Source organism: Notothenia rossii, assembly GCF_949606895.1.
Source record: "Notothenia rossii genome assembly, chromosome: 9".
In the NCBI taxonomy this organism is placed as follows: Eukaryota; Metazoa; Chordata; class Actinopteri; order Perciformes; family Nototheniidae; genus Notothenia; species Notothenia rossii.
In genome coordinates this window covers 57,459,098-57,484,345 of record NC_136907.1, presented here as the reverse complement: position 1 = coordinate 57,484,345, position 25,248 = coordinate 57,459,098, and the positions used below count along the sequence as shown (strand labels likewise).

The window sequence follows — 25,248 nt, the reverse complement described above, 5'->3', positions numbered from 1 at the left end:
CCACCAGTTCCTCTAAGTTCCTCATTCTGGTGGGTGAATGTAACAGTCTGTATCGCCCAGAACGCACACAGCCAAACACTTCACCAGCCTTCAGTCAATCTGACAAAAAACACAGAGAAGAAATCTGAGGACTAAAAGACTTCTTCATATTGGATGAACTGTTTCGTGAAACACAATACACACTAAGAGGTAAGCACACATGCATGTGAGGTGTGAATGACATCAGTCAGAATTGTGCCAGGTCAGTAAGAGCTGTACACACCCAGAAAAGTAAAGAAGATAGGATGTAATTGAGTTTATATCATGGAAAAAGGTATATATAAATGTAGGCTTGACTCAAATGCGTATTGTTTGAAGTTACTTTATAGTAAACAACGTTTTAAAAAAAAGTTATAGTTGAGTTTTTATTGAAAGCCATGGACTGTTTCACAACCATAGACTTAGGAACCAACAGGTGTTGTTTGCCATCATACTGTAAATGCTGTTTGGTAATAATGCTTTATAAGTTGTATAAATCACTGGTGTAACTGTATTTGAACAGCTCAGTACATGTGATCAGATTTGTCATTTAGTTGCATTAAATTCTCCAGTGGATTATGTCCCATACTTTCCTTTCATGTTTGCCTCCACTCCAGCCCTTTGCTCAGTCCAAGGAGGAAGTTTGTTCGTGATCATAGCAGTGTGTGTGCGTGCGTGCGTGAGTGCGTGCATGCGTGCGTGTGTGTGTGCATGTGTTAGCTCCTAATCGGTCCAGACCCTTGGTTTCCTGCCGTTTGCTGACTGTCAAGTTAAAAATATATCAGAGGCACTGAACCAATAAAGCACGAAACCAGTAACAAACTGCCATTCTTAACAACAAATTATTTGTATTCAACTATATAAGCAACTTTTCTGTCATCTGGATTATATAAACTTCAATTTAAAAAAGTGAACAACACATTGTACTGTGCACCAATTCTTTTCTTTTTTTAAGGTGTGTCCCCTTTTTTGATTTCAATAGTGCTTGAAATCTTGATAAAACAGAAAGATTAAGGTCAGTCCTTCACCATAATCTGAAGGTCACATAAAACCCTTTTGTTTGCATTCTTCATTATTATTTAGTTTTAGGAGCTAAGAACTTTATCTAGGTTCCAGCACAGACTTTTGTTGTAGACAAAAGTAAAGTTCTATAGGAGGTTTAATGCTTCTTCTTTTTTAAAAGTACATTACTTTTTTTACCTCTCTTTTATAGCTGAAAATGTTTGTCGGTCCACTTGGTTTGGACTGAAATATCTCAACAGAGATTCATGTTCCCATAAAAACTAATCTTACGGTCCATAGCTGCTGACATAACCATTGTTTGCATGGTCTGAGAAAGCATATTGTTCTGCTAGAATTAACGTTAAGGCCAAAGAAAAGCTTTTCCCAAGTAGGCTACACCATCAGCCAGCATGGCTATTGTTCTCACACTGCTAACGCAAGAGGATACAAGATTTTCCCAAAGAACACAACCTCATGTCAGACACTGATCTCCGCAAAACTATCATGACAAGCAGCGATCTCAACTTTTTTTTAGAAACCCAATAACTGATCATATGCTTTTGCTCTTGTTCGATAACTGCTAGAGCACACAACAGCAACTCGGGGCATCTCAATTGCTGTGTTATTGCTTTTGTTGCTTGTGCTAACATGGCGTAACTTTTTCAGTCCTGACACTTAAAAAAAAGATGTCGTAGTCCGTTCAGTCCAGTCCAGTTCTTGAGTAGCTACTCACTAGCTCTTGACACCTGAATGTAATTAAGATGCTTTGCTATTGTTTTGCATTCTTTTACTCAAACCTGTATGAGCAATTTAGGCCAACAATTGTGTGGCAGAAAAACAACGTTGTACTATCAAATCTTATTTTAGCTGTCTTGGAGGACTAGCGATTGAAGGTAAACAATGTTTGGTCGTTCCTTTTTTTATTGGTGATTCCTCTTAACATTTGACATGTGACTTTTATTATTTTCTGATGCGCCAATCACCGTAAGATATATTGTCCCCATATAAATGATGTTATTTGCTTCTGTTTACAGAGCACTTAGTGGCCCACAGGGCTTAGTATACTTCTGTTTCCCAGACAAGCAGTGAAAGTTGTTTATCTCTTTTTTAGAAAACAGGTGTTTATATATGACCAACTTCTGCTGCTGTAAAGCCTGTATGTTGTCAGTGTAGTTTCTTATATTTCATATTCCCTTGGGCCATGATATCATTGTAACTGTGATTCACCATATCAATAAGTCAATACACATTTCCCATGCCTAACATAATTCCAGCACATAATCATGTATCAATTGTTTCATTCATGTGTACATTGTTGTGTTATATCCGTCATATCCTCTCTGAAATGTACTTTATAGGCTATACAGCAATGAAAAAGAAAGAAACACAAGCATCTGGAGGATGTGAAAGTGGTTTTACTACATTTTGAGAGCATCATAAACATCATAGCCACATTGTTATTAATGTAATCTGAGCTGCACTTTCACGCAACAAATTTGTTTATAACTTTGTACTCGAGCACATTGGGTGTTTGCTTCCCTTCAAACTATAAAACAGCAAGTGACATTTTGATGTAACGTAAAAAATGGTTGCTGGAAACTGTCCACACACTTATCTCCACTGCCAACTCAGACATTACAATCATCATGCTGCCAGCGTGGCTAGAAGACATAACGTATGAATGTCATAAACTGTAATTTCACATTTCAGAGCTACACACCATGACGTTTTATTATACTTGTTATCTCCAACACCTTCTCTGAACTACCTGCCTTTTTTCCACACAGGAAACGTTTGCTGTGCATTTTAGTGGTAAAGATTTAGTGGCCATTTAGTCGTTTGGTTGAGTAGGTGTTATGTACTGAGTGTCTGATCTTTTGAGCTTTGAGAAAATAGCCTATAAGTCATAATAACCCAAATTATAATACATAAAACAAATCTTTAAGTATGACACAAGAGGAAAGAGCAAACCAAATGCTGTTAAAGAAATTTTCTGGCAACTGAAAAGTAAAAAATCTACTTTTGTGTCGTCAAAAACACTTTGAAACGGGTTAGTTTTAAAAAAAACACACAAACATCCCCACCCTAAAACACTAACATTTTTAAGCAGACTTTAACTATTGATAGAGAGGCGAAGTCCCTCCCTTTCCATGGGACCTTATTTCGGGAAAAGTACGTATTGAAGTCAATGGCGAGAGAAAGATTATCTTTCGATCCCGTTTTAATTGTGCCACGAATTACACATATGATGTTTGTGAATTTAAAAGATAATTTTGCAAGTCAAAAAAATAAAAATGTGTTGTAAAAATGTGAAGTAACACTTTTTTTTGTATGAAACCGCTCAATAAACTAAATCTCCCGTCTCGCACCGACACCAAGACGTCACATTGGCACATTTCACTTCTTTCTTTCAGAATGAGGCGAAAAGTATTAAAAGAGGTGAAAATCTGGGCATGTTGAGAGCTGTACATACACAACATATCATGATTCTGATTTATACAGCATTATAGGAAAGTCTTGTAACAGAGATTTTATCAGTTTGATGGTTCTATAAAGACAATTTCATTCATATTTGGGATAGCATGTCGAAAAATGTGTTCCTACACCTGCTGTTGCTGCTGCTTTAGTGTCTCAGTGTCCATTTCCTCTTTGACTTTGTTTAAACACCAAATGATGAAGCAAAAGAACAAATCACCAAGTCGCTGGTTAGGTTCTTTATTATTTTTACATTCAAAAGCCAAGGAATCACAGGTGTTTGGTAGCAAATATTTAAAGTGTTGTTTGTTTTAGCAGCTGTTAATGTGTAACAGTCACTCTTCCTTTTTCTCACTTCCCCCTGGAGGCAGTATGGGCTGTATGAAGTCCACGCTGAGCGAAAGTCCAAGCGGAGGTGTGCAGAGGAAGATCTCCGAGCAGCCTGTACGTACCGACAACACGCACTATGTCAGAGACCCCACCTCCAAAACAAAAAACAACATAGTAAGTAGTCCGAAATCTGGGCTGAGTAAAAACTGAATTTCAGTTCTAGAAAATAAGATACTGATTTCTTTCTGGCATAACAATCTGAAAAGTATCAAAGAAAAACCATAGCATAACAATCATGTATGTTATATTATATTTTTCAATGTGCCCTGGTGAATTCAAAATGTAAGTGGAGAATGTCATAAAAGGAGAATTATTCAGTTCTCATGAGAGCATTAATCAAGGCAGATACACCCCCTCCTAATGATTCGGAGAAATAGTGACTCAGATATTTCTTAATAAACAGAACTTCTCTATTGCACACGATTGAGTCTAGTTTGTGAAAGTCTGTATTCACGAAGAGTTGATAGACCAGATATGTATTATATTTTCATTGTTTCTGATCAAGTCTTTGCTCTGCATTTGCAGGACTCCCTGTTACCTGGTCAGGTGTTCCAAAAGATGGAAGGTATGCCGCATTCCTTCTCTCTTTTGTTTCATTTTTTCTTTGTGACTCTCTTTTGTAAAATTATGTAAAAACACATTTTCAGAAAGTTTTTGCCTTTTCTATAAATCATTAAACATAATACTCAGTAAAACTTAGAAAATGTCAACGTGGTATTATTAAAGAGGCCCTAAAGCTTTTTCGGGGTTTCCCTTTCCTGTAGTGTCTTAAATAGGTTTTTGTCTGCAAAGGCTAAAATTCCAAAGTTCCCCCACCTCCCCATACTTCCGTAACATAGCTCCAACACATTGTACGCAATAAGAGGCGGGGCATTCCTAAGACCAATCACAACAGAGCCGGCCAGCTAACCAATCAGAGCAGACTGGGGTCTGGTTTCAGACAGAGGGTGAAAAGAGGTGCTGCAGCACAGACAGTTTGAGAAAAATAAAGAGCTTTTTGAACATTAAAGCATGTAAACATGTCAGGATAGAGGCACACAACACAAATATGACACCTTAAAATTAGCATATTAGGGCCCCTTTAAATAGTTCAGAGTCAAAGCCAGTTTCAGTATAGTACAAACATGCTCATATCTCAATTGAAAGGCTTGACAAGTTATCATTGTTTTGGGGAAAAAAAGTTTACAAGACAAGCTGAAACTAATATGAGGCTTCAGCAGTCTGAATTAGCCAAATTATTACACATTATTGAAAAATAGTGCAATAATGGGTAACCCCCAAACTAGTCCTAAAACCTACAGTAGTTTTTTAACTTTTTGAATCTTAGTTAGATGCCTGAGATTAGGTTTGCGGTTAACACAAGAAATGTTGGTTTTGTTGTACGACTTCAAATATGTTCTTAAATACCCCTGATGTAAATAATGAATCTTCTATTTCTTAAAAAAGAAATTGCTAACAAGTCGATAAATGAGGCTAGCAAACTGTCTATATCTGGTGCATCAGACTACTTGAGGGATTAATTGTCACAGCAGAAAACCAACCAGCAAAACCAACCTCCTCAAACCCCCCAGGACCAAGCGTCGTACTATGGAAGACCGGGCTTTCTGCTCGGCGGCTCCCAGACTGTGGAATGCTCTCCCGAGCACATGAGAGCAGCACAGACCGTGGAGGCTTTTAAAAAAGGCTTCAAAACCCATCTATTCAATAGAGCCTTTCCTAGACCTTTTATCTTATTTATTGCTACCCTTTTATTTTTTTTATTGTTTGTTTTTACTGCTTTTTATTCATTCTACCGTGTTGTTTACTGTTTTTATTTTGTTCCATGCTAAATGTTTGTTGCACTTCTGGATCTGAACTCAGATATGAAGTGCGTTATAAATGAAACCCATTATTATTATTATTATTATTATTATTATTATTATTATTATTATTATTATTATTATTATTATTATTATAAATGCCTCACACTACTGACCAAAGGTTCCTTAGCATAGTCATAAGTTTAGAAATAACTGCTGGAGGAACCACTTTTAAGGAAGCTTTTAAACATTTATCATGATAGCCAGATCCTGAATGCACCTGTTTGTGACACATTAAATACAGAGCTTAATCCCAGGTCAAATGTCCGGTAAAGCGTCTTTGGGCATGTTTCTATTCAATAATTGTGATGTCTTGTTAAATGTTTGTTTTCCTTGTATTGTCTGAATACTTGTCCTTGTTTGATGTTGCAAATGGAGTTGCTGTGATGCAAGTAAAATGTCAGACTTGATCTGAATATAAATTATTATCGAGTCGTACGTCACCTATGTGTTATAATTGGGTCATCACCTTGGTTTACAATAACGGGGGGTTACGTATTGTAACCCTAGCTATATAAGCACAGGCGAAGCCCTCTACTGGACTCTATGGGTACCACTCTCATCAATGATACGCGAGCGTTCACACACTGAAGTTGTATAAACGTAGCCGGCCAACCAGGGCGAGCCTACCTGAATGCGTGCACAGGCACACAGTATATAAGGTGGCTACGCCTCCCGACTGTCATCCTACACCCTCTTCAGCGAGAGGCATAGGAAAGACAGGGCCCCCAGGTAGACGGCGTTGCCTGTGCTTATATAACTAGGGCAACAATACGTAACCCCCCGTTATATCTCACACAGGCACCGCCCTCTACTGGACTCTATGGGTACAGTGGGTGGAGCCCCGATGGATAAACGCCCTGTCGTCTAAAACATCGACCCATCACACTGCCCCTGACCGGCCTTTGGTTAACAGCCACCGCACCCCAACTTCCTCTCATCCGGTTGTGACCATGGAGAAGTTGGGGTCGCAGCTTACTTGGCTGCATAGAGCCTAATTGGTCTGAATAAGCCCATAGCTCCACCCTGCAGGTGCCAGCGCAAGTGACTAACACTGCGCACTACGTTTCCCAGGTCCCTACGGAGCATGGGGAGAACGTAAGTGCACCATGTTTCCTACACTCACACACTCTTATCTTGTGCATGGATCGTAATGGGGAAGGCTCTCCCTGTATGGGGCTTACTGCACACCATGTTTCCCGGGTCCTTAAGGAGCATGGGAAAACATAAGTGCATTATGTCCAGGGGGGGTCAGATACCTACTGACCCACAGCCCCCCCCCCCCCCCCCCCTCATCAGTCATGTGTTGCCCCAGCAAGCACAGACGATGAAAAGGAGCCAGACATGTCCAAAAGATAAAACCTTATGAAGGGGCCTGGCATAGACCAAGACGCCGCCGTGCATATGTCCTCCACACTCACGCCGTTGAACAAGGCTGTTGATACAGCCATATCACATGTAGAGTGTGCACGGACCCCAGTGGGGAAGGCTCTCCCCGCCTGTCCATAGGCATGTGAAATGCACTCGCAGAGCCATCCTGTCAGGCGTTTCTTGGACAGAGCTTTACCGGCCACACCATCCCCAAAGCCCACAAACAGCTGTTCAGTGCGCCTAATGGAAGTCCGCTATTAAGCCAGGGCACGAAGGACAGGCCCGGGTCTCTAGAAGAGGCAACTCTATGAAGGTATGATAACTTCTTTCTTGTTCTTTCAAACGTTTTACTTTTCTCTGTCAGGTGTTGTCCTGCTCGCTGAAGAGAAAAGGATGATAGTCGGGAGGCGTGGCCGCATTTTATACTGTGTGGCTGCGCGCGCATTCAGGTAGGCTCGCCCTGGTTGGCCGCATAGACATATAAAGGTTGGCCGGCTGCGTGTATACAACTTCAGTGTGTGAACGCTTGCGTATCATTGATGAGAGTAGTATCCATAGAGTCCAGTAGAGGGCGGAACCTGTGTGAGATACAACTAAAGGTTGTGATTTTTCTTTTTAATGCATTATTGTGAAAATATATTGTCATAAATACATCTAAAGTCACGTTGTGAAGTTGCTTGTACAGAGCTCTTTCATTCTGATATCTTATCCATCTTGTTGTCCAACATGTACAATTTTTTATGTTTCCTCTCTTAGCGAACAAAGGGGTTGGTAAACTTGTGATCGGCCTTTTCCCGTATGAAGCTGTGCATCCCGACGACTTAGGATTCAAGAAAGGAGAAAATATGAAAATCTTGGAGGAGTGAGTGTCTGATTTTGATGGTAGACTGATTCAAGATAAAGTAATGTTATTCATCATTTATGAACATTTATAAAAGATTGGGGAACAAAGATGAATGCTTAACCAAGCTACAAAATGGGCACTGTTATCTCCTAAACCCTGAATGACCCACTGATCTAATATGCCATTGCAGATTATTGCATCATTAAAGAGTTCAAACTCACAGAGCATTCTTCAAATGTTACTGAAGATCCAAGAGTTCACTTTGTACCAAACTATTTTAGAAGAAGTACTCTTCTAATAATGCTTAAGACATAGGGTTAGGGTTAGTTTGATATAGTGGTGCATCCATCAAATAAACATTGGTCCTGTTAATGTTAGCTTCATACAGATGTAGCGATTCATTTCAGACAGTTTGAAACGCGAGGGCCGTGATTGGTACGTGATCTGCCCTCGCTCAAGGGAAAACCTCCAGCTTGACTTGAGACCGCCCCCATGATAGATAAATGTAATTATAATGAAGCCAGCTGCAATGGATCATTGATCTACCAGGGGGTGCAGTGGGGTTCCACACTGGAGCTCATGTGAAATAAAGTCAGATACAGTACGCTGGATGTACAGCGGAACTTTGTTAAGATCCATATGTCACGGATATCATACTCTGTGCTAAATAAGAGAAATGTAATCATTTACAAAACATCACCATGTTGTTATTTAACAAAATAATTTTGTTTAGTCGAAAAAAACGAACGGGAGGAAATGCAGCCCGGCTCTCGATTTTTAATCCTAATTTAATCATCATCTTCACCACGATCATTTATGTTTATGTCCGCCGAATTGACATGAAATCACTGACACATATGAATATACTGTATTCAACTTCATTAAAACGTTATTAACGTGCCTAAACTCAGTAATTCACTAAAAATATTTATATTTTAATGGAGCCTCGTAGGCAGATCAGGATCCCAACGCGCAGCGGAGGGATCTTGGTCTGCATGAAGGGTGTTATTTTCCCCATAAGGAACAAGTCGCTGCAAATTATCCCGCTTATTACATGGCCACATTCTCAACAAAGTAACGAAATGTCTCCCAATATTAATTTAAATGCTTTTATGGATTTAGAAAATGTTTTTATTGATTTAAAAAATAGTTGTATGTATTGATTTAAATTGACATGCATCCGCTAAGAAAAATAGTCCGTTGTTACCGTTTTTTAAACAGTGTGAATGAAACGGCAGCTCTCTCCCCCCTCCCCCCCTGATCTTTCTTCTCCAGCAGCTAAATTAACTGTAGGTTACTCTGAGTGACCATAGACTGTATGTGACAAGCTTACAGTTAGTGACGTTATAACCAGTGCTTGAATTGGAATAAAAAAGGTGCCAGTACTCTAAATCAGCAACAAGTATTTGGCACAAAGTCATAGTATATCCTATAATGCTGGTGGGTTTGTCTCTTTACTGTATATTTTAGAAAGGCTCACTGTAATTAAACAAAATGACTCAGGGTGCATCTGAGATTAGAGGGGGTGCAGTGGTAAAGTGCTATTTTTATAAGTGGGGAGTGGACCTGACACCCTCTAGTCTAGGGGGGTCCGGGGGCATGCTCCCCCGGGAACATTTTTTTTAAAATATTGAAGTTAGATGCATCAATCTGGTGCAATTTGAGAGAAAAATGAAGAGATATATGGATACCTCTCAACATCCATAATGAAACAACTGTAAACAGATTTACTTTTTCTTTATGGATATAAAAGAAAGTAAAGCTTGACTCCTACTGGCTGGTTAAATGACTCCTCGTCCCTGAGGCCACTACCAGTTTTTTGTGCCATTTTGCTGGATTTATTTGTCAATAGCGTTGCTGCACAAAGTGATAGCCCTCTAGTTTAAATCTACTACCCAAAAAGAAACATATGGAGATGGGTTACTATTTAAAAAAAAATGCAAATCTATTTGGGAACAGTGGAGCCGGGCCTCAAATCCTATAGGGGGGTCCGGGGGCATGCTCCCCCGGTAAGATTTGTTTTTAAATGTTGGACTTAAATGCATCAATCTGGTGCATTTTGAGGGGGAAATAAAGAGACTACACCCATATGAAACAAAAATGTATACATTTGAATAATCATAAAATCATAAGTACATGGCCATAACCAATAACATACAATATCCAATATGAAAAAACATTGAAACTTGTTTATTTATTTGTTTTTGGTTCATTTATAGTTGTGAGTGTGTCTGGGCTCCTGAATCGGCCTCTCCTGTCTCCCTCCTCTCCCCCCTGCTCCTCTTTGAGCCAACAGCAAAGACTAGTTTTAGCTCTCAACAAGTTTATCTTACCTTTTTACACCTAGTTAACATTTTGTTTGTATTATTCATGCATATTTTACTAATCACTACCCCCTCAAATGGAAATATGTGTTTACATAAATGGTGACCGAACCGTTTGAGACCCACTGAGATAACTTAAACTAAGTTAACTATGTAAAGACTCAGAGAGTAATTTACCTCACCAGAGCTATAGTTATCAGCCTCTCAGTCTGACAGCAAAGGACTCTCCCTCCACCTTGTTGCTGAAAAAGCTCCTTATATCCGTTAGCGCAGCTAGCTAGCACCAGATGCTAACAACAATACACGTAACCGGTGCGCGCGCTTTCTCGCTCGCTCGCGCCACACATACACCAACACACACCCTCCCGAGCTTGAATGACACACAGAGACCAATCGAGGGCATTAGTATGATCTGTATGAAAGTGGCAATGTCGGCAGGCCACGTCATGTAGACAGCCAGTCACCCTCTGTGAGGCAGAGTCAGACCCACATTTGCGCTGCGTTGCGTTTACAATATATACGTATATTGCCGGCGGCTGAGTACCGGCATTTTACTAGTGCCGGTACCACATGGGTAAAAATCAGAAGTGCCGGTACTGCGTACCGGTGAGTACCGGCCCAATTCAAGCACTGGTTATAACACCATAAAAGCTGGCAATACGGGAGGTAAAAATACTACAATAATTGTGATTTATTTATTGTGGCTTTTATGTTTTTAGGTATAAAATGTTATGTAATTCAGGCTTATAGTTCATTCTTCTCTAAAAGCCTTCAACAATGATAATATTCATAGTAATTTAATAAATCCTTCCAACACACATTGTAAAAAATAGCCTACTGTAAGTTAAGAAATCATTCCAATATGTACATCTTCGGATGTAACAACAATAACATTATAAATAGTAACATAGCGGAACATGGTATTGCACATTTAGACCTGAGATGTTTTTATTACATGAATTAAGGTGACTGAGGCTTTGGGATGCAAACTCTGTATGAAAAAGGTGACAAGGATCCGAGCCCCCGGCTCCCCCACCCCACGGAATATCGGCTTTAAAATTAGGAATAACAGAGGATTTTAGCAGTCAGAACAACAAAAGCAGCAGTGTTAATAATAACAGAAACGCCAAAGAGTCACATCTAATAGAAATATATAAAAGCATTTATTTAAATTTTGTAGCAGTCAGTTTATAATGTTGGCAGCACTGTTGAGCATTTTGAAAATGTATTTTCATGCCTCTGTGCAAGGCTTAGTCTTTATATCTTTATAGCCACATGGTGTAAAGTAACTAAGTTCATAAACTCAACAAGGCACAATTTTGAGACACTTGTACTTTATTTAAGTATTTCAATGTTTTGCTACTTTGTTCTTCTACTCCACTACAGTTCAGAGGTACATGGTGTACTTCTACTCCACTCCATGTATTTAATACCTTTAGTTACTTTACAGATGTGGATGAATGATGTGAAATATAATCAAGTGTTAATTCAGACTTTAGTTCCACTTGGAGTAAATCCACAAGCTACCCTGCAGTATACAAAGTCATTCAAACTAGCTGCACCTTTACCAGCTTTGAGAACACTTTCATGATCAATCATTATGAAACATATCATATATATTATTCTGAAATGGACCAATCTGCACAATGACTACTTTTACTGTCGCTACTTTCACTATATTTTGATGAGAATACTTTTCTACTTTCACTTGAGGAACATTTTGAATGCAGGACTTTTACTGTAACAGAGTATTCCTACACTCTGGTACTTCTACTTTTACTCAAGTACAAGATCTGAGTACTTCTACTTTTACTCAAGTACAACCTGAGTACTTCTACTTTTACTCAAGTACAAGACCTGAGTACTTCTACTTTTACTCTACAAGATCTGTGTGCTTCTACTTTTACTCAAGTACAAGACCTGAGTGCTTCTACTTTTACTCAAGTACAAGATCTGAGTACTTCTACTTTTATTCTAGTACAAGATCTGAGTGGTTCTACTTTTAATCAAGTACAATATATATATATATATATATATATATATATATATATATATATATATATATATATATATATATATATATATATATATTAGGGCCGGGACTTTAACGCGTTAATTAAGATGAATTAATTACACAAAAATTAACGCATTTTAATCGCACTTATTTTTGCACCGCGGAACGTTTCTCACTGGATGAGTTTCAGGGGTACCGATTATACTGGAGCACCAACTAACGTTCATGACTTCAGACAACAACAAACCACAGTGAACAATAGTCAAACATGAACGAAGAAGCTGATGAGACCGCTTTGGTTGGCCCCGTGGATGGGACATTTTGTTTTAAAAAACGGACGGATGGAAGCGTCAATAAGAGCACAGTTGTTTGCAAATTATGCAAAAAGGGATTCGCATATCACCGCAGCACATCAAGCCTCAAGTATCACCTCAATGCAAAACATATAGCAGCTAGCGTGGAAGCTAGCGTGGACGTACAAGGACCCACACCCAATTCGCGTTGATCAAACAGTGGCATATGCAACAGAGAGATTTTATTTTTCATCAGGATATTGGAAGAATAGGAGGGATTGAGGTCAATCACTGGCACTTTTTTATTTTATTTTAAATGCTACACTTTATGTTGAACTATTTATTACGTTGTTGGTGCAACTGGCACTTTATGTTGAACTGTTTATTGTTTTGGCCAAGGTTATTGAGAGAGTTGGACTGAAATTGATTAGATTTTTTAAATCAACTGTTGGTAAATCAACAAAGTCTGTTATGGCCTCTGAAGCAACAGAGAGATGTTTTCTAATAGTCAGGGTTTCCAATGTTCTGAATGTACTTGAAAGTATTGTGTTTTACTTACAAAACAAAGTGTTATAGTTTACAGAAGGTCTACCTACCTATAGGCTACCTGAATCTCTGAAATGTACTATATTCCTAAATATGCTATTGCTACACTTTATGGCAAAAATTGCACTTTTCTGTTGGTCTTGCTTAAGTACCACCTTGAAAAAAATAAACAATGTTTTGTTGCTTAAGCTTATGTATTCAGTCATTATTCAATGGTATACTAAAATCCATTGCTTCTCACTGTTCTCAGGTCAAATATTTATATTTGATTAAAAATGCGATTAATTTCGATTAATTAATTACAAGGCCTCTAATTAATTAGTTAATTAATTTTTTTAATCGAGTCCCGGCCCTAATATATATACATACTTATACCACCTCTGTTTATAGCCTATGAAAAAAACTATTAGAAATAGAAGGCTAAAGCTAACGTTAGCAGATAGTGACCATATATGCTAGTTAGCTAGCTCAACGATTCCTTAAATAATATTGCCACAGAAAAACTTTTCAGTTCACATCACGCTCTGCCGCTCCGACAGGGAGCTCTGCTCTGAACACCTGAACGGCCCGTTCTAACAGCTGTTCACCAGCGGTCCAGTCTGTGCCACAGTGACTCCGGACGCGCAGTTAATATTAACGAACGCACCCGTAGGTAATGTAGCTGCTGAAGCTAGACCATCATCTCGAACAGGAGAGCCTTATTATACATCCATGAGAGCAGAGCCGACAGGCAGGAAGACTCGAGCACACAGCTCGCACTTCATTATAATATATAAAAAAAGAACACCATGCATGTCATGATGGCACATAACAGCTCACGGCCGCAGATTACTCCGGGTCCCAGACCCCTCCATATACCAACAATATTTGTATTGCAGATCTACATGAAATGACATGAAATCACTGACAAATAGGAATATACTGTATTCAACTTCATTAAAACGTTATTAACGTGCCTAAACTCAGTAATTCACTAAAAATATTTATATTTTAATGGGGCCTCGTCGGCAGATCAGGATCCCAAAGCCTAGCGGAGGGATCTTGATCTTGAAAAATAGTCCGTTGTTACCGTTTTTTAAACAGTCTGAATGAAACGGCAGCTCTCAGCTGTGTATTTACACAACTAATGGCCCATCAACCACAGCTCTCTCCCCCCCTCCCCCCTTGATCTTTCTTCTCAAGCAGCTAAATTAACTGTAGGTTACTCTGAGTGACAAGCTTACAGTTAGACACAACACTGTCATTGCAAGTGACCCTCAGTTAGTTGACTTTTATGTTTAACTGCTAAATTCGTTACTGATAAAAAAGGGTTTCTACTGTACCTAATTACCTTAACACTAGAATCGCCAGAGTTTTTTGTATAGGCCTACCTAAAACCGTCAAATCCCGCTATTAGATTGCAATTTTTAACAACATAGGGTGCTACATAACACACTTTCAGGAAAAGTCACGGACTGGGAGACTTTCATATTTTATTGAAAAAAAGTTACATTGCACACACACAACACACATCACACAAATTGACCCGATTGGTGGTTCTAGTGTTAAATAAACTCACTAATTAATGAAACCAGTTCAATACGTATTATTCTTATTCTTATCATTCTTTATGAGTGCAGAAATAGTCTTAAAATCAGATCTGTTTTTTAAATGAAATCTGACGGCAGGCAGTTAGCTCTGATCACCTATGATAATTTAAATGTGCCGCACCTAATCGCTGGCCATTCAGCGACAGAGCTCCCTCTATACAAATCAAACTGTAGACGGTGTGAAAGCACCTATTGTTTTAAATAATGGTCGGAATGTGACCTGTGAGCCTTCTGAATTACCGTGGGACAGCACATTCTAAACTAAAATGTTCAATCAATAAAGTAACATCTTATCTTATCTTAATAATATCTTCATATTAATAATAATAATAAATCATACAGTATGTGTCCGAAAGGGAGCAGGAGGAAGCAAACACAAAAGTATAAAAAAAATATACTGCATATTAAAGCAAACGATTGTAAAGGTAAAAGTATGAGCATAACAAATAAAGAAGTGTAATGTAAACATTTACGTTATTATTATGATTATTTAATATATAAATATATTATTGAATTACAAGATTAGATATACTTTAGTATAGTATCTAAAATATTGATGTGTTCAAATGCTCTTCGAAACTTGTCTTTCTGTATTTGTGAATGAAGCGGCATCTCCTGGTTAAAACCTGAAATTGAAAATCTGGCAACGCCCTCTTGGAAAATAGTGGGAGGGCTTAACATTCCTCTATACTGGTTTTAGGCAGGTCGTAGGCAGGAAGCTGTAAGCTGGAGTCTGAAATGAAGTGCTACATCTGTATAATTACAATGAAGTATGCACATTTGTTGAGAAAACTAAAGACATAGTTGTTCAAGTGGGTTTGCATGAGGTTCTTATCCAGTATATTATCCACAACTCCCATTTCAATCATCGTCCCTTTAACGGAATTCCAGGGTTCAAGAGATTGGCCTATAACTTTATGACAAAAAGCTCTAGAAGGTATAAACATCAATCAAACCAAATGATAAACATGCTTAAATAAATTTATATTTCCGATAGACACGGGGAGTGGTGGAAAGCAGTGTCATTGGTCACCAACAAAGAAGGATTCATCCCGTGCAATTATGTTGCCCAAGCTGACACCATCGAAACAGAAGAGTAAGTAGCTCAAACCAAATCCTTAGTTATTTCTCAATAACAGCTTCTTTTTTTAAAGGATGTTGGAATTGATCACCATCCTATTATAAAGCTAAAGAAAAGCAATGTAAAACCCAACTATATACCCAACCAAGGTGTGATTTGTATAATGGGTGGAGTCAACTTTAATAAAACAGTGTTTTTTCATAATTCTTTGCAGCTGGTTTTTCAAGGACATCACGAGAAAGGATGCAGAGAGGCAGCTGTTGGCACCTGCAAACAAACCAGGCTCTTATCTCATCAGGGAAAGTGAAACACAAAAAGGTATGGGAATGTATCAACATACTGTATTGATTTCCTCCTGCTCCATTTCTAGTAACTCACTTATTTACTTGCTTACTTTTTCACAGGAAGTTACTCATTGTCCATCAGAGACTTTGATGCCAACGGGACAGAATCAGTCAAACATTATAAGATTAGGTTGCTGGATAACGGCGGCTTCTACATCTCTCCTAAAATCTCCTTCAGTGACATCGTTGCACTCATCAAACACTACCGTAGTGAGTAGCCAAATCTATGGAATGGATCCACTTAAAAAATAGTATTCAAAAAACTCACCCAACCCCATCTTTGACACCAATGGTTGATTTCAATATAAACACTTAAAGAAAAGGTTTTTAAAGATAATGTTTGATTCATAAAATGGAACAGTAATGCAAGTATACCTTATTCTTGACTGTGTGTGTGTTCACCTTCCAGACAAACCGGATGGCCTGTGTCGTAAACTGGACCGTGCATGTGTGAAACCCAAAGCTCAGAAACCGTGGGATAAAGATGCCTGGGAGATTTCTAAAGACTCTATTAGGATGGTAAAGAAACTAGGAGCGGGGCAGTTTGGAGATGTCTGGTTGGGTGAGTATGTCATTCTTGTCGCACACACACATATACAAGGGTGCTGAAAAAGTTAACCGTGCAGGAATGTCTAATTTCCCCCTAATTAAAACAAAAACCACTTCCTACTTTTGTTATCCAATAGGTGCATTACATCGTTTTGGTTAGAACTATTTACACTATATATAGATAGACAGCGTGTCTCCACTTCTTCCCACTATACAAAAAACGAAGCCAAAATATCCTGGATACAGCTGCTGCCATTTTGTGCTGGTGGCGTCATTTGGAGCCAGAGTCTGCCCAGTAGTGAATGGGGCTAAGGAGCCAACTGTCAAAGTCCCGTTCATATGTTTATACACCGTATACTGTATGTTTGAAACAGACACTAATGGCTATGGAAAACTAAAAGTCAAGTGTATTTCTCCTATCTAAATTCCACTCCAATTGCTAAGGGTTAGCATCAGGGTTAGGGTTAAAAAAATACCTACATTAGCAACTATCTCTGAGAATAAAGGATTTCTCCTGTGCTTTGACCTTAGGCATTTCCTGCATCCCATGGTCACTGAAAAAATATGCAGTAAATATGCTCAAAAATATTTCCATACATGCCTCTGTAGTAAAGTAAAGAGTGGTTCATTTCTTATGTCCAACAGCTTGTTATCATCTGCTTAGGAAATGTTTTCAAGTTTAAAGGGGTTTGCATCAGGAGTTGAGATGGGGGGAAGACACACATCCAAATATCAGAAAAGGGTGTGTGGAGAGGGACTAGATTCATTGCAAAGTTTATGAACACACATTGCTGTGGCCTGATACTTACTTTTGCCAAAAGACAGGTTTCGATATTTTTAGCACTTACACAAAACTTGAATTCAACTCATTTTTGAAACATGAGGGAAGTTTATACATTGTGGTAAACATTTGTTTGATATAGGTGTTATCTCTGTGGGTGGGGAATGATCAGGAAGTAGGTGCCTTGTTCTAGGTATTAGTCTGAGAAAATACTGAATATTTACAAATTATAGTATTACAACTTTTTTAAATGTTAAACTTAAAAAGGCAATGTGAATCATCCATGTATGTCCGTTGCTTTGGAGTGGTGTGTTTGGATTAAATTCATAACCAGAATGGGAAAAAGTTAATATGATAAACCAAGTGCGACAGGTTTTATGACAGTATGTTATAAATGGCTCAAACACTGAGAGACACTAACCGTTAGACCTTATAGTATAAAGAGTGTGGAGAGATTCTTACTAAAATTGTTTTACCAAAGACAGAAGAGGATTAAAGTAACCACTATCAGTGTCAGTTTCCTGAACATACTAGAGCCACCAATCACAATTAATGGCTTTTATTAGTTGTGACCTTTAGCATAGATTTGCAGTTTTATGGCCATACTCTACCAACTCCTTGGCCTAGTAGGCTATGACTGTCTATCACTAAGCTGATCAGTGCAGTAAGGTTAAAACATTTTCAGATGTAAACAACTAATGGCAAAAGCAATTATGATGAGAGCAAATAATTTGGCATTTCAAAAAAAAAATATGTCAGTGACATCTTATGCACTTATCTGCAAAAAATGATTTTACACACATTGATATGTGTTTAGCATTTTGTAACAACAATTTTCATAGAAAATTCAGTAATGATTGGTTTATGGAAGATTAAAAAGATACAATTTAATCTTCCCAAAGTTGTTTTACTGGAGAAATGGTCAATGGTTTTAAGAGTTTGATTCTCTCCTACAGTATGTTCATGATAGCACAAAAGCCACTGAGCCAAAGATCATGTCAAGCAGCTGGTTTTATTACTTCCACAAAAATATATTTATGTGCAAATAAAATCTCCTTCTTCCTTCACTTTTTGCACATTCAGCTTACTACAACAACTTAACAACAGTGGCGGTGAAGACGCTGAAGCCAGGCACCATGACGGTGGAAGCGTTCTTGGATGAAGCCAACGTCATGAAGACGCTGCAGCACGACAGGCTGGTGCGGCTTTACGCTGTCGTCACCAAGATACAACCCATCTTTATCATCACAGAATACATGTCAAATGGTAAATGACCTTTATTTTTAACACATGGAAGATTTTCATATGTGAAGAAATTAAAATGTAGCATATTGATGATCAGAGACATGCAAGTATACCAGAAATGCGAAAAGGCTGCATAACATTTCCTTGGATAACAGCGTCGGTGCTGGTCTTTTTTTATTTCTCTTGGTGCTCATTTTTCAGTCACTTTGTTACTCTTATGTTCGTTACCGTAATTAGTTTGTCACTTTGTTACTCTTATGTTTGTTACAGTAATTAGTTTGTCACTTTGTTACTCTTATGTTTGTTACAGTAATTATTTTTGTCACTTTGTTACTCTTATGTTCCTTACAGTAATTATTTTTGTCACTTTGTTACTCTTATGTTCGTTACAGTAATTAGTTTGTCACTTTGTTTCTCTTATGTTCGTTACAGTAATTATTTTTGTCACTTTGTTACTCTTATGTTCCTTACAGTAATTAGTTTGTCACTTTGTTACTCTTATGTTCGTTACAGTAATTATTTTTGTCACTTTGTTACTCTTATGTTCGTTACAGTAATTAGTTTGTCACTTTGTTACTCTTATGTTCGTTACAGTAATTAGTTTGCCACTTTGTTACTCTTATGTTCGTTACAGTACTTAGTTTGTCACTTTGTTACTCTTATGTTCGTTACAGTAATTATTTTGTCACTTTGTTACTCTTATGTTCGTTACAGTAATTATTTTGTCACTTTGTTACTCTTATGTTCGTTACAGTAATTAGTTTGTCACTTTGTTACTCTTATGTTCGTTACAGTAATTAGTTTGTCACTTTGTTACTCTTATGTTCGTTACAGTACTTAGTTTGTCACTTTGTTACTCTTATGTTCGTTACAGTAATTAGTTTGTCACTTTGTTACTCTTATGTTCGTTACAGTAATTAGTTTGTCACTTTGTTACTCTTATGTTCGTTACAGTAATTAGTTTGTCACTTTGTTACTCTTATGTTCGTTACAGTACTTAGTTTGTCACTTTGTTACTCTTATGTTCGTTACAGTACTTAGTTTGTCACTTTGTTACTCTTATGTTCGTTACAGTAATTATTTTGTCACTTTGTTACTCTTATGTTCGTTACAGTAATTAGTTTGTCACTTTGTTACTCTTATGTTCGTTACAGTACTTAGTTTGTCACTTTGTTACTCTTATGTTCGTTACAGTAATTATTTTGTCACTTTGTTACTCTTATGTTTGTTATAGTAATTAGTTTGTCACTTTGTTACTCTTATGTTCGTTACAGTAATTATTTTTTCACTTTGTTACTCTTATGTTCGTTACAGTAATTATTTTGTCTCTTTTTTTCCCTTTGTGCCATTTTGTGTTTCTTTGTAGTCATGTTGAGTAATTTTTAAGTCATTTCAAGTCTCTGTAATTTTTTCTAAATCTATTTGAAGTAATGTTGTTGTCATTTTTAGTCTGTTGGTAGTTTTTGATGAGTCTCTGTGTAGTTGTTTGAGTCTCTTTGTAGTTGTTTTGAGTCTGCATTTGTTTTTTGTCTTATTGTAATTGTTTTCGGTTCCCAGGATTTACTTTTCTTAGGCTGTTTTTTGGTTAGCATCTCTTTGTCGTTGCTTTTTTTTGCGCCTACTTTCATGGCTTTTTGCATCACTTATTATTATTTTTTTTGTCTCCTTGTAGTCTAGTCTTTTTGTGTCTCTTTGTATTGGTTTTATGTTATCCTGCTATACTCCTCTGTGTTGGCACATGTCTCTTTATCTCACGGTGACACGGTGGTCCATAGTTCTGTGCCGGCTTGTAAGAATAATTAATCCTCCATGAGATTAATCATCCAGTAATAAGAAGTGCAAATGTCAGCAGTTTGGAATTGTGACATAAAAAGTCATGTGATCACACATTGACCTATGGTTGTATTTCACAGAGGAGGTTTGCAGGTTAGCAAAAAAAAAACTTTTTCTATATTACTTCTAAAAACCCGAAAACTTATATTAACAAAAATGCAAACAAGGATACACATGTAAGTAGCCTATACAGTATACCATATGCATGGACACATGAAAAACTAACATTGTAAATATTCTCTCTTGTTTTTAGGGAGCCTACTAGACTTCTTAAAGAGTGACGAAGGATGCAAACTGCAGTTGCCCAAGCTCATTGATTTCTCAGCGCAGGTGATTTGCACACTGACCGCAATATGCTGCTTTTTCCTATGCTCACTCTCTGCCATGATTGTGAAACAGACATAACATAACTTTTTCCATTGTTGAACTGAAAGGAGGAACCATAACCAAAAGCAATAAACTGACACTTCACCGATTAAGTTTCGTTTAATGAATTAATAATAGTCGAACATTTACATGGATGTAAATGGAGCAATTCCTTTAAAGAAATACAAAATGTTGCCAGAATTTGTATCACATCTGGCCATTTTTACATGAAACCTTTCAGAAAATTATTATGACATCATTACAGAATTGCAAAGGGAAGCTTTGCTGACAATGTTTTTCCTACACTTAAGCGTGCGACTAAAGGTTCAATGCTAACTCGATTAAGTTGGTAAAGCATGGATAAGATAAACATAAAATAAAGTATGATAAGAACAACTATGTTGGTTTGCAGATTTCTACTTTCAGCATTAGTAAAAACCAATACAAATAGCTGGAACTGGGATTATTTGCTACGTTTGGGTTTGAACTTGAGCTGTATATATATTAATCTCTTTGTCGATAAGATGTCAAAAATAATGATGAATCAAATCCACATGTTATGACTTTATATTATTCCAAGGAACTGTTTGAAGACACTTTATTCAGATCATCGTGAAGTAATTCACACAATATCTTTAAATCTATTGCCATCAACACTAGTTTGAACTGAATTTCTGTGTCACCCATAGACTTGTCTGAAATGGTATATAGAATTGGGCACTTCACGTTAGACCATTTTTAAAAATTATTTGTTATCTCTTTTCTCTTATGTTGACATTGTTGCTTACCATATCTTTCTTGTGCTGTTGCAGATTTCGGAGGGGATGGCGTATATAGAGGATAAGAAATATATCCACAGAGACCTGAGAGCAGCCAATGTCCTGGTGTCAGAGAGTCTGCTCTGCAAAATCGCTGACTTTGGACTGGCAAGAGTCATAGAGGACGACGAATACTCTGCCAGAGAGGGTACACTTTTTCTGTTTGAATGTCCATTGTTATTTTTCAGTATTTAGCTGACTCCCAGGGGGATACTTTTGAAAAACCTAAAATAAAAATCGAAGTAGAATTGATGACCTATGTGTGTTTCAAGACCCAGACTTTTGGTTTCAGTTGCCAGTTCCTCTACTCGTTCAAACTAAAATAAACCACTCAGTGACCAACATGGGTTAAATCATTCGTTCTCCTTTTACATTACATTACATTACATTACATTACATTACATTACATTGCATTTAGCTGACGCTTTTATCCAAAGCGACATACAATAAATGCGTTCGACCAACAATATACAAACTTGAAGAAAACAGAATCATATAAGTACATCAGGTTTCATAGAGCTAAAACATTTCAAGTGCTACTCAACTGGCTTTAGATAAGCCAGCCCTTTATTTATCCTTTCATACTAACACCAGTCTAGTGTGTGAAAATGTATCTATGTGTCATCATAAACCTGATGATTACTGACCTGGAACCAGGAAACACTGAAACTCCCTTCATAGGAACATTAAAAATAAACGTAGGTTTTTATTCTGATCTTCATTTACATATTCCATTGACAGTATGGGTCATACACGTGGAAATATGGAGTTTTTTTACTTTCAGCAGATGAATTTGATTTGAATTTAGATTCTAAATGAACGGCATATTTAATTTTTTTTCAGTGTCAGTTTCCTGAACATACTAGAGCCACCAATCACAGGCTTTTACTGTAAGCAGAATGAATGGCTTTTATTAGTTGTGACCTTTAGCATAGATTTGCAGTTTTATGGCCATACTCTACCAACTCCTTGGCCTAGTAGGCTATGACTGTCTATCAATAAGCTGATCAGTGCAGTAAGGTTAAAAAAATGTCAGATGTAAACAACTAATGGCAAAAGCAATTATGATGAGAGCAAATAATTTGGTATATATACATATTTTTTATATTTTTTTATTTCAGTGACATATTATGCACTTATCTGCAAAAAACGATTTTACACACATTGATAGTGTAACTTCATGTTTTTTGAATTTTGTAACAACAATTGTCATAAAAAATTCAACAATGATTGGTTTATGGAAGATTAAAAAGATACAATTTAATCTTCCCAAAGTTGTTTTACTGGATAAATGGTCAATGGTTTTGAAAAGTTTGATTTTCTCCTACAGTATGTTCATGGTAGCACAAAAGCCACTGAGCCAATGATCATGTCAAGCAGCTGGTTTTGCTAGATACTAAATGAACGGCATATTTAATGTTTTTTACCATGTTATCCTCAGGAGCCAAATTCCCCATCAAGTGGACGGCTCCAGAGGCCATCAACTACGGATCCTTCACCATCAAGTCAGACATCTGGTCCTTCGGAGTTCTGCTCTATGAGATAATAACATACGGGAAATGCCCCTACCCAGGTAAACCTAAGTAGTCCATTTGTACTACTTATATTATTTGAATTTTTTTTAAACTACAGTGTTATAATCTTTGAATAATGCACAAAATACCATTAAATAAATAAATTGCATAGCTGTGCTTTTCCTCACTTTGTGTTCTTACTTGTGATAAATATAAAACTGTCAATTAAAATAATATGCAAGAGAAATAAAGTTTTTTTTTTTTTTACTTATAACGAACAATTTGACTATGACAAACGTGGTGACTACAGTAAAAGAGTTTTCCACAATACTGGAGTCATTGTGTTTTGAAGATCTATCGTCCTCTACTGGTGATTCTTTACTCATGCTAATGACTACGTGGGTATATGTGTGTTGTCCCTCTAAACCAGGGGTGTCCAAACTTTTTTCACTGAAGGCCACATACAGAAAAGCATATAAAGGGTTGGGCCAGAGGTGAGGTTTATTGCCTCATAAGTTAAGTTATAAGTTAGCAAAATCAATCAAATGTAGGTAAATTATTCTTGATAATTGAAATGCTTAAATAGAAAAAAAACGCCTACATCACAGCTTTCCATCGGGTTTCATATATTTAGTTACAAAAAGTGTTGACAACTCATCTCTTAAAACAGAAGCCTCAGATTGCTTATAATAAGGGGAAAGAGGAAAGGTATATCTGAAGCTTGATATGTAAGTAAGTTATTGGGTGTTTTTTTTATCAACTAAGATTTGTTAGAAAATGTTTTCAACTTTAATTGACTGAATTTATTTGAAAATTGGGTACATGAACACACGAATACTACTGTGTCATATATTTAAGAAGTGCAATATAAGAAAAACACAAGTTTCAGATGTGGGTCATATTCCAGTACACTTTTACAATTAGCTGGGGGCCAATTTAAAATGGACAACGGACCGCAGTTGGCCCCCGGGCCGTAGTTGGGACACGCCTGCTCTCCTATATTCTCACTTGCATGCCTGCCTGTGTTCTCCTCAGGTATGACCAAAGGAGAGGTGATTTCCTCTGTGCAGCGCGGCTACAGGATGCCTCAGCCTGACAGCTGTCCTGACGAGCTCTACGCCATCATGATGTCCTGCTGGAAGCACAAACCTGAAGACAGGCCCACCTTTGAGTACCTGCAGAGTGTCCTGGACGACTTCTACACCGCCACAGAGGGACAATACCAGCAACAACCATAGAGAGGGAAACTTTCAGCCAGAAATTATACTTGGAGCTGCTTTGGATGTGTTGTTATAGTTGTAATATTTTGTATATACCAGACTAATGTCTAAAGCCCTAACAGTCTTGAAATGTGCTCCTGTACATGTTTACAATGTGTTTCTTATATATTTGCTGTTAAGAACACAAAATTATGTGCTATTCCAGTACCTGACCATCTCAATTTCAATGTATGTTTGAAAGGGACAGAACAAATAGGTGACGTTATACATAAGAGTTTGCAATGTCCTTATTCCTGTCCAAAAAGCTGCCTAAAAGAGACTGGATGTGTATATAATGTGGCAACAATTGAAAAAGGGGCATGCTGTAATTACGATTAGCTGTTTGACTTCACACAATCATTTCTCCTTTTATATAGTGTAAATGACTGAATTTCGCATTTCATGACTTATTATTTCATAAGCTGCTCTAACAATGTTCTTCAATCTCTAACAAAATATTCTTTAATCATTTTCTGTTTGTTAACCGTTTCTTGAATATCCTTGTATTGATCATCTCTGAACCCCACTTCATATTGAAGTTATTTAGCATTTGTTTAATTGTTTAATTGGTGTGAATATGTTATCTGTATTATTTCAACTGTACATATAGTGGGCTATTATATAATTAAATGTCTGGCTTTGACATATTGTGGCTCTTGGTATATTTGGTTCATATTTAGGATTCACCTTAAATGTAGAGGGAAAAAAAACTTTATTTTGGAAAATTGAAACA

The 25,248-nt window shown here is 37.3% G+C and overlaps 1 protein-coding gene across 4 annotated transcripts; it reads left to right on the top strand.

Annotated features, from left to right (window-relative positions):
* On the top strand, nucleotides 1-25,158 carry lyn (LYN proto-oncogene, Src family tyrosine kinase). Of its 4 annotated transcripts, none has more exons than XM_079652430.1 (13): nucleotides 1-189; nucleotides 3,867-3,939; nucleotides 4,411-4,450; nucleotides 7,872-7,977; nucleotides 15,723-15,821; nucleotides 16,021-16,124; nucleotides 16,211-16,360; nucleotides 16,560-16,712; nucleotides 18,564-18,746; nucleotides 20,812-20,888; nucleotides 21,737-21,890; nucleotides 23,184-23,315; nucleotides 24,292-25,158. In XM_079652430.1, exons 2-13 carry the CDS (start codon nucleotides 3,868-3,870, stop codon nucleotides 24,492-24,494), a joined length of 1,473 nt encoding a protein of 490 aa, XP_079508556.1. In that variant the 5' UTR covers nucleotides 1-189; nucleotide 3,867; the 3' UTR covers nucleotides 24,495-25,158. The 4 variants fall into 4 exon arrangements, with proteins under 4 accessions (XP_079508556.1, XP_079508554.1, XP_079508555.1 ...); XM_079652428.1 differs by having other exon boundaries at nucleotides 3,867-3,999; XM_079652429.1 differs by having other exon boundaries at nucleotides 3,863-3,939.
* The last annotated feature ends 90 nt before the right edge of the window (nucleotides 25,159-25,248 follow it).

Bases quoted from the DNA above. Each gene is read 5' to 3' on its own strand.
- lyn (XM_079652428.1), top strand. From the start codon at position 3,868: ATGGGCTGTATGAAGTCCACGCTGAGCGAAAGTCCAAGCGGAGGTGTG. The intron at 7,978-15,722 runs GTGAGTGTCTGA...TATTTCCGATAG, and splicing joins AATATGAAAATCTTGGAGGA to ACACGGGGAGTGGTGGAAAG. The intron at 21,891-23,183 runs GTACACTTTTTC...TGTTATCCTCAG, and splicing joins CGAATACTCTGCCAGAGAGG to GAGCCAAATTCCCCATCAAG.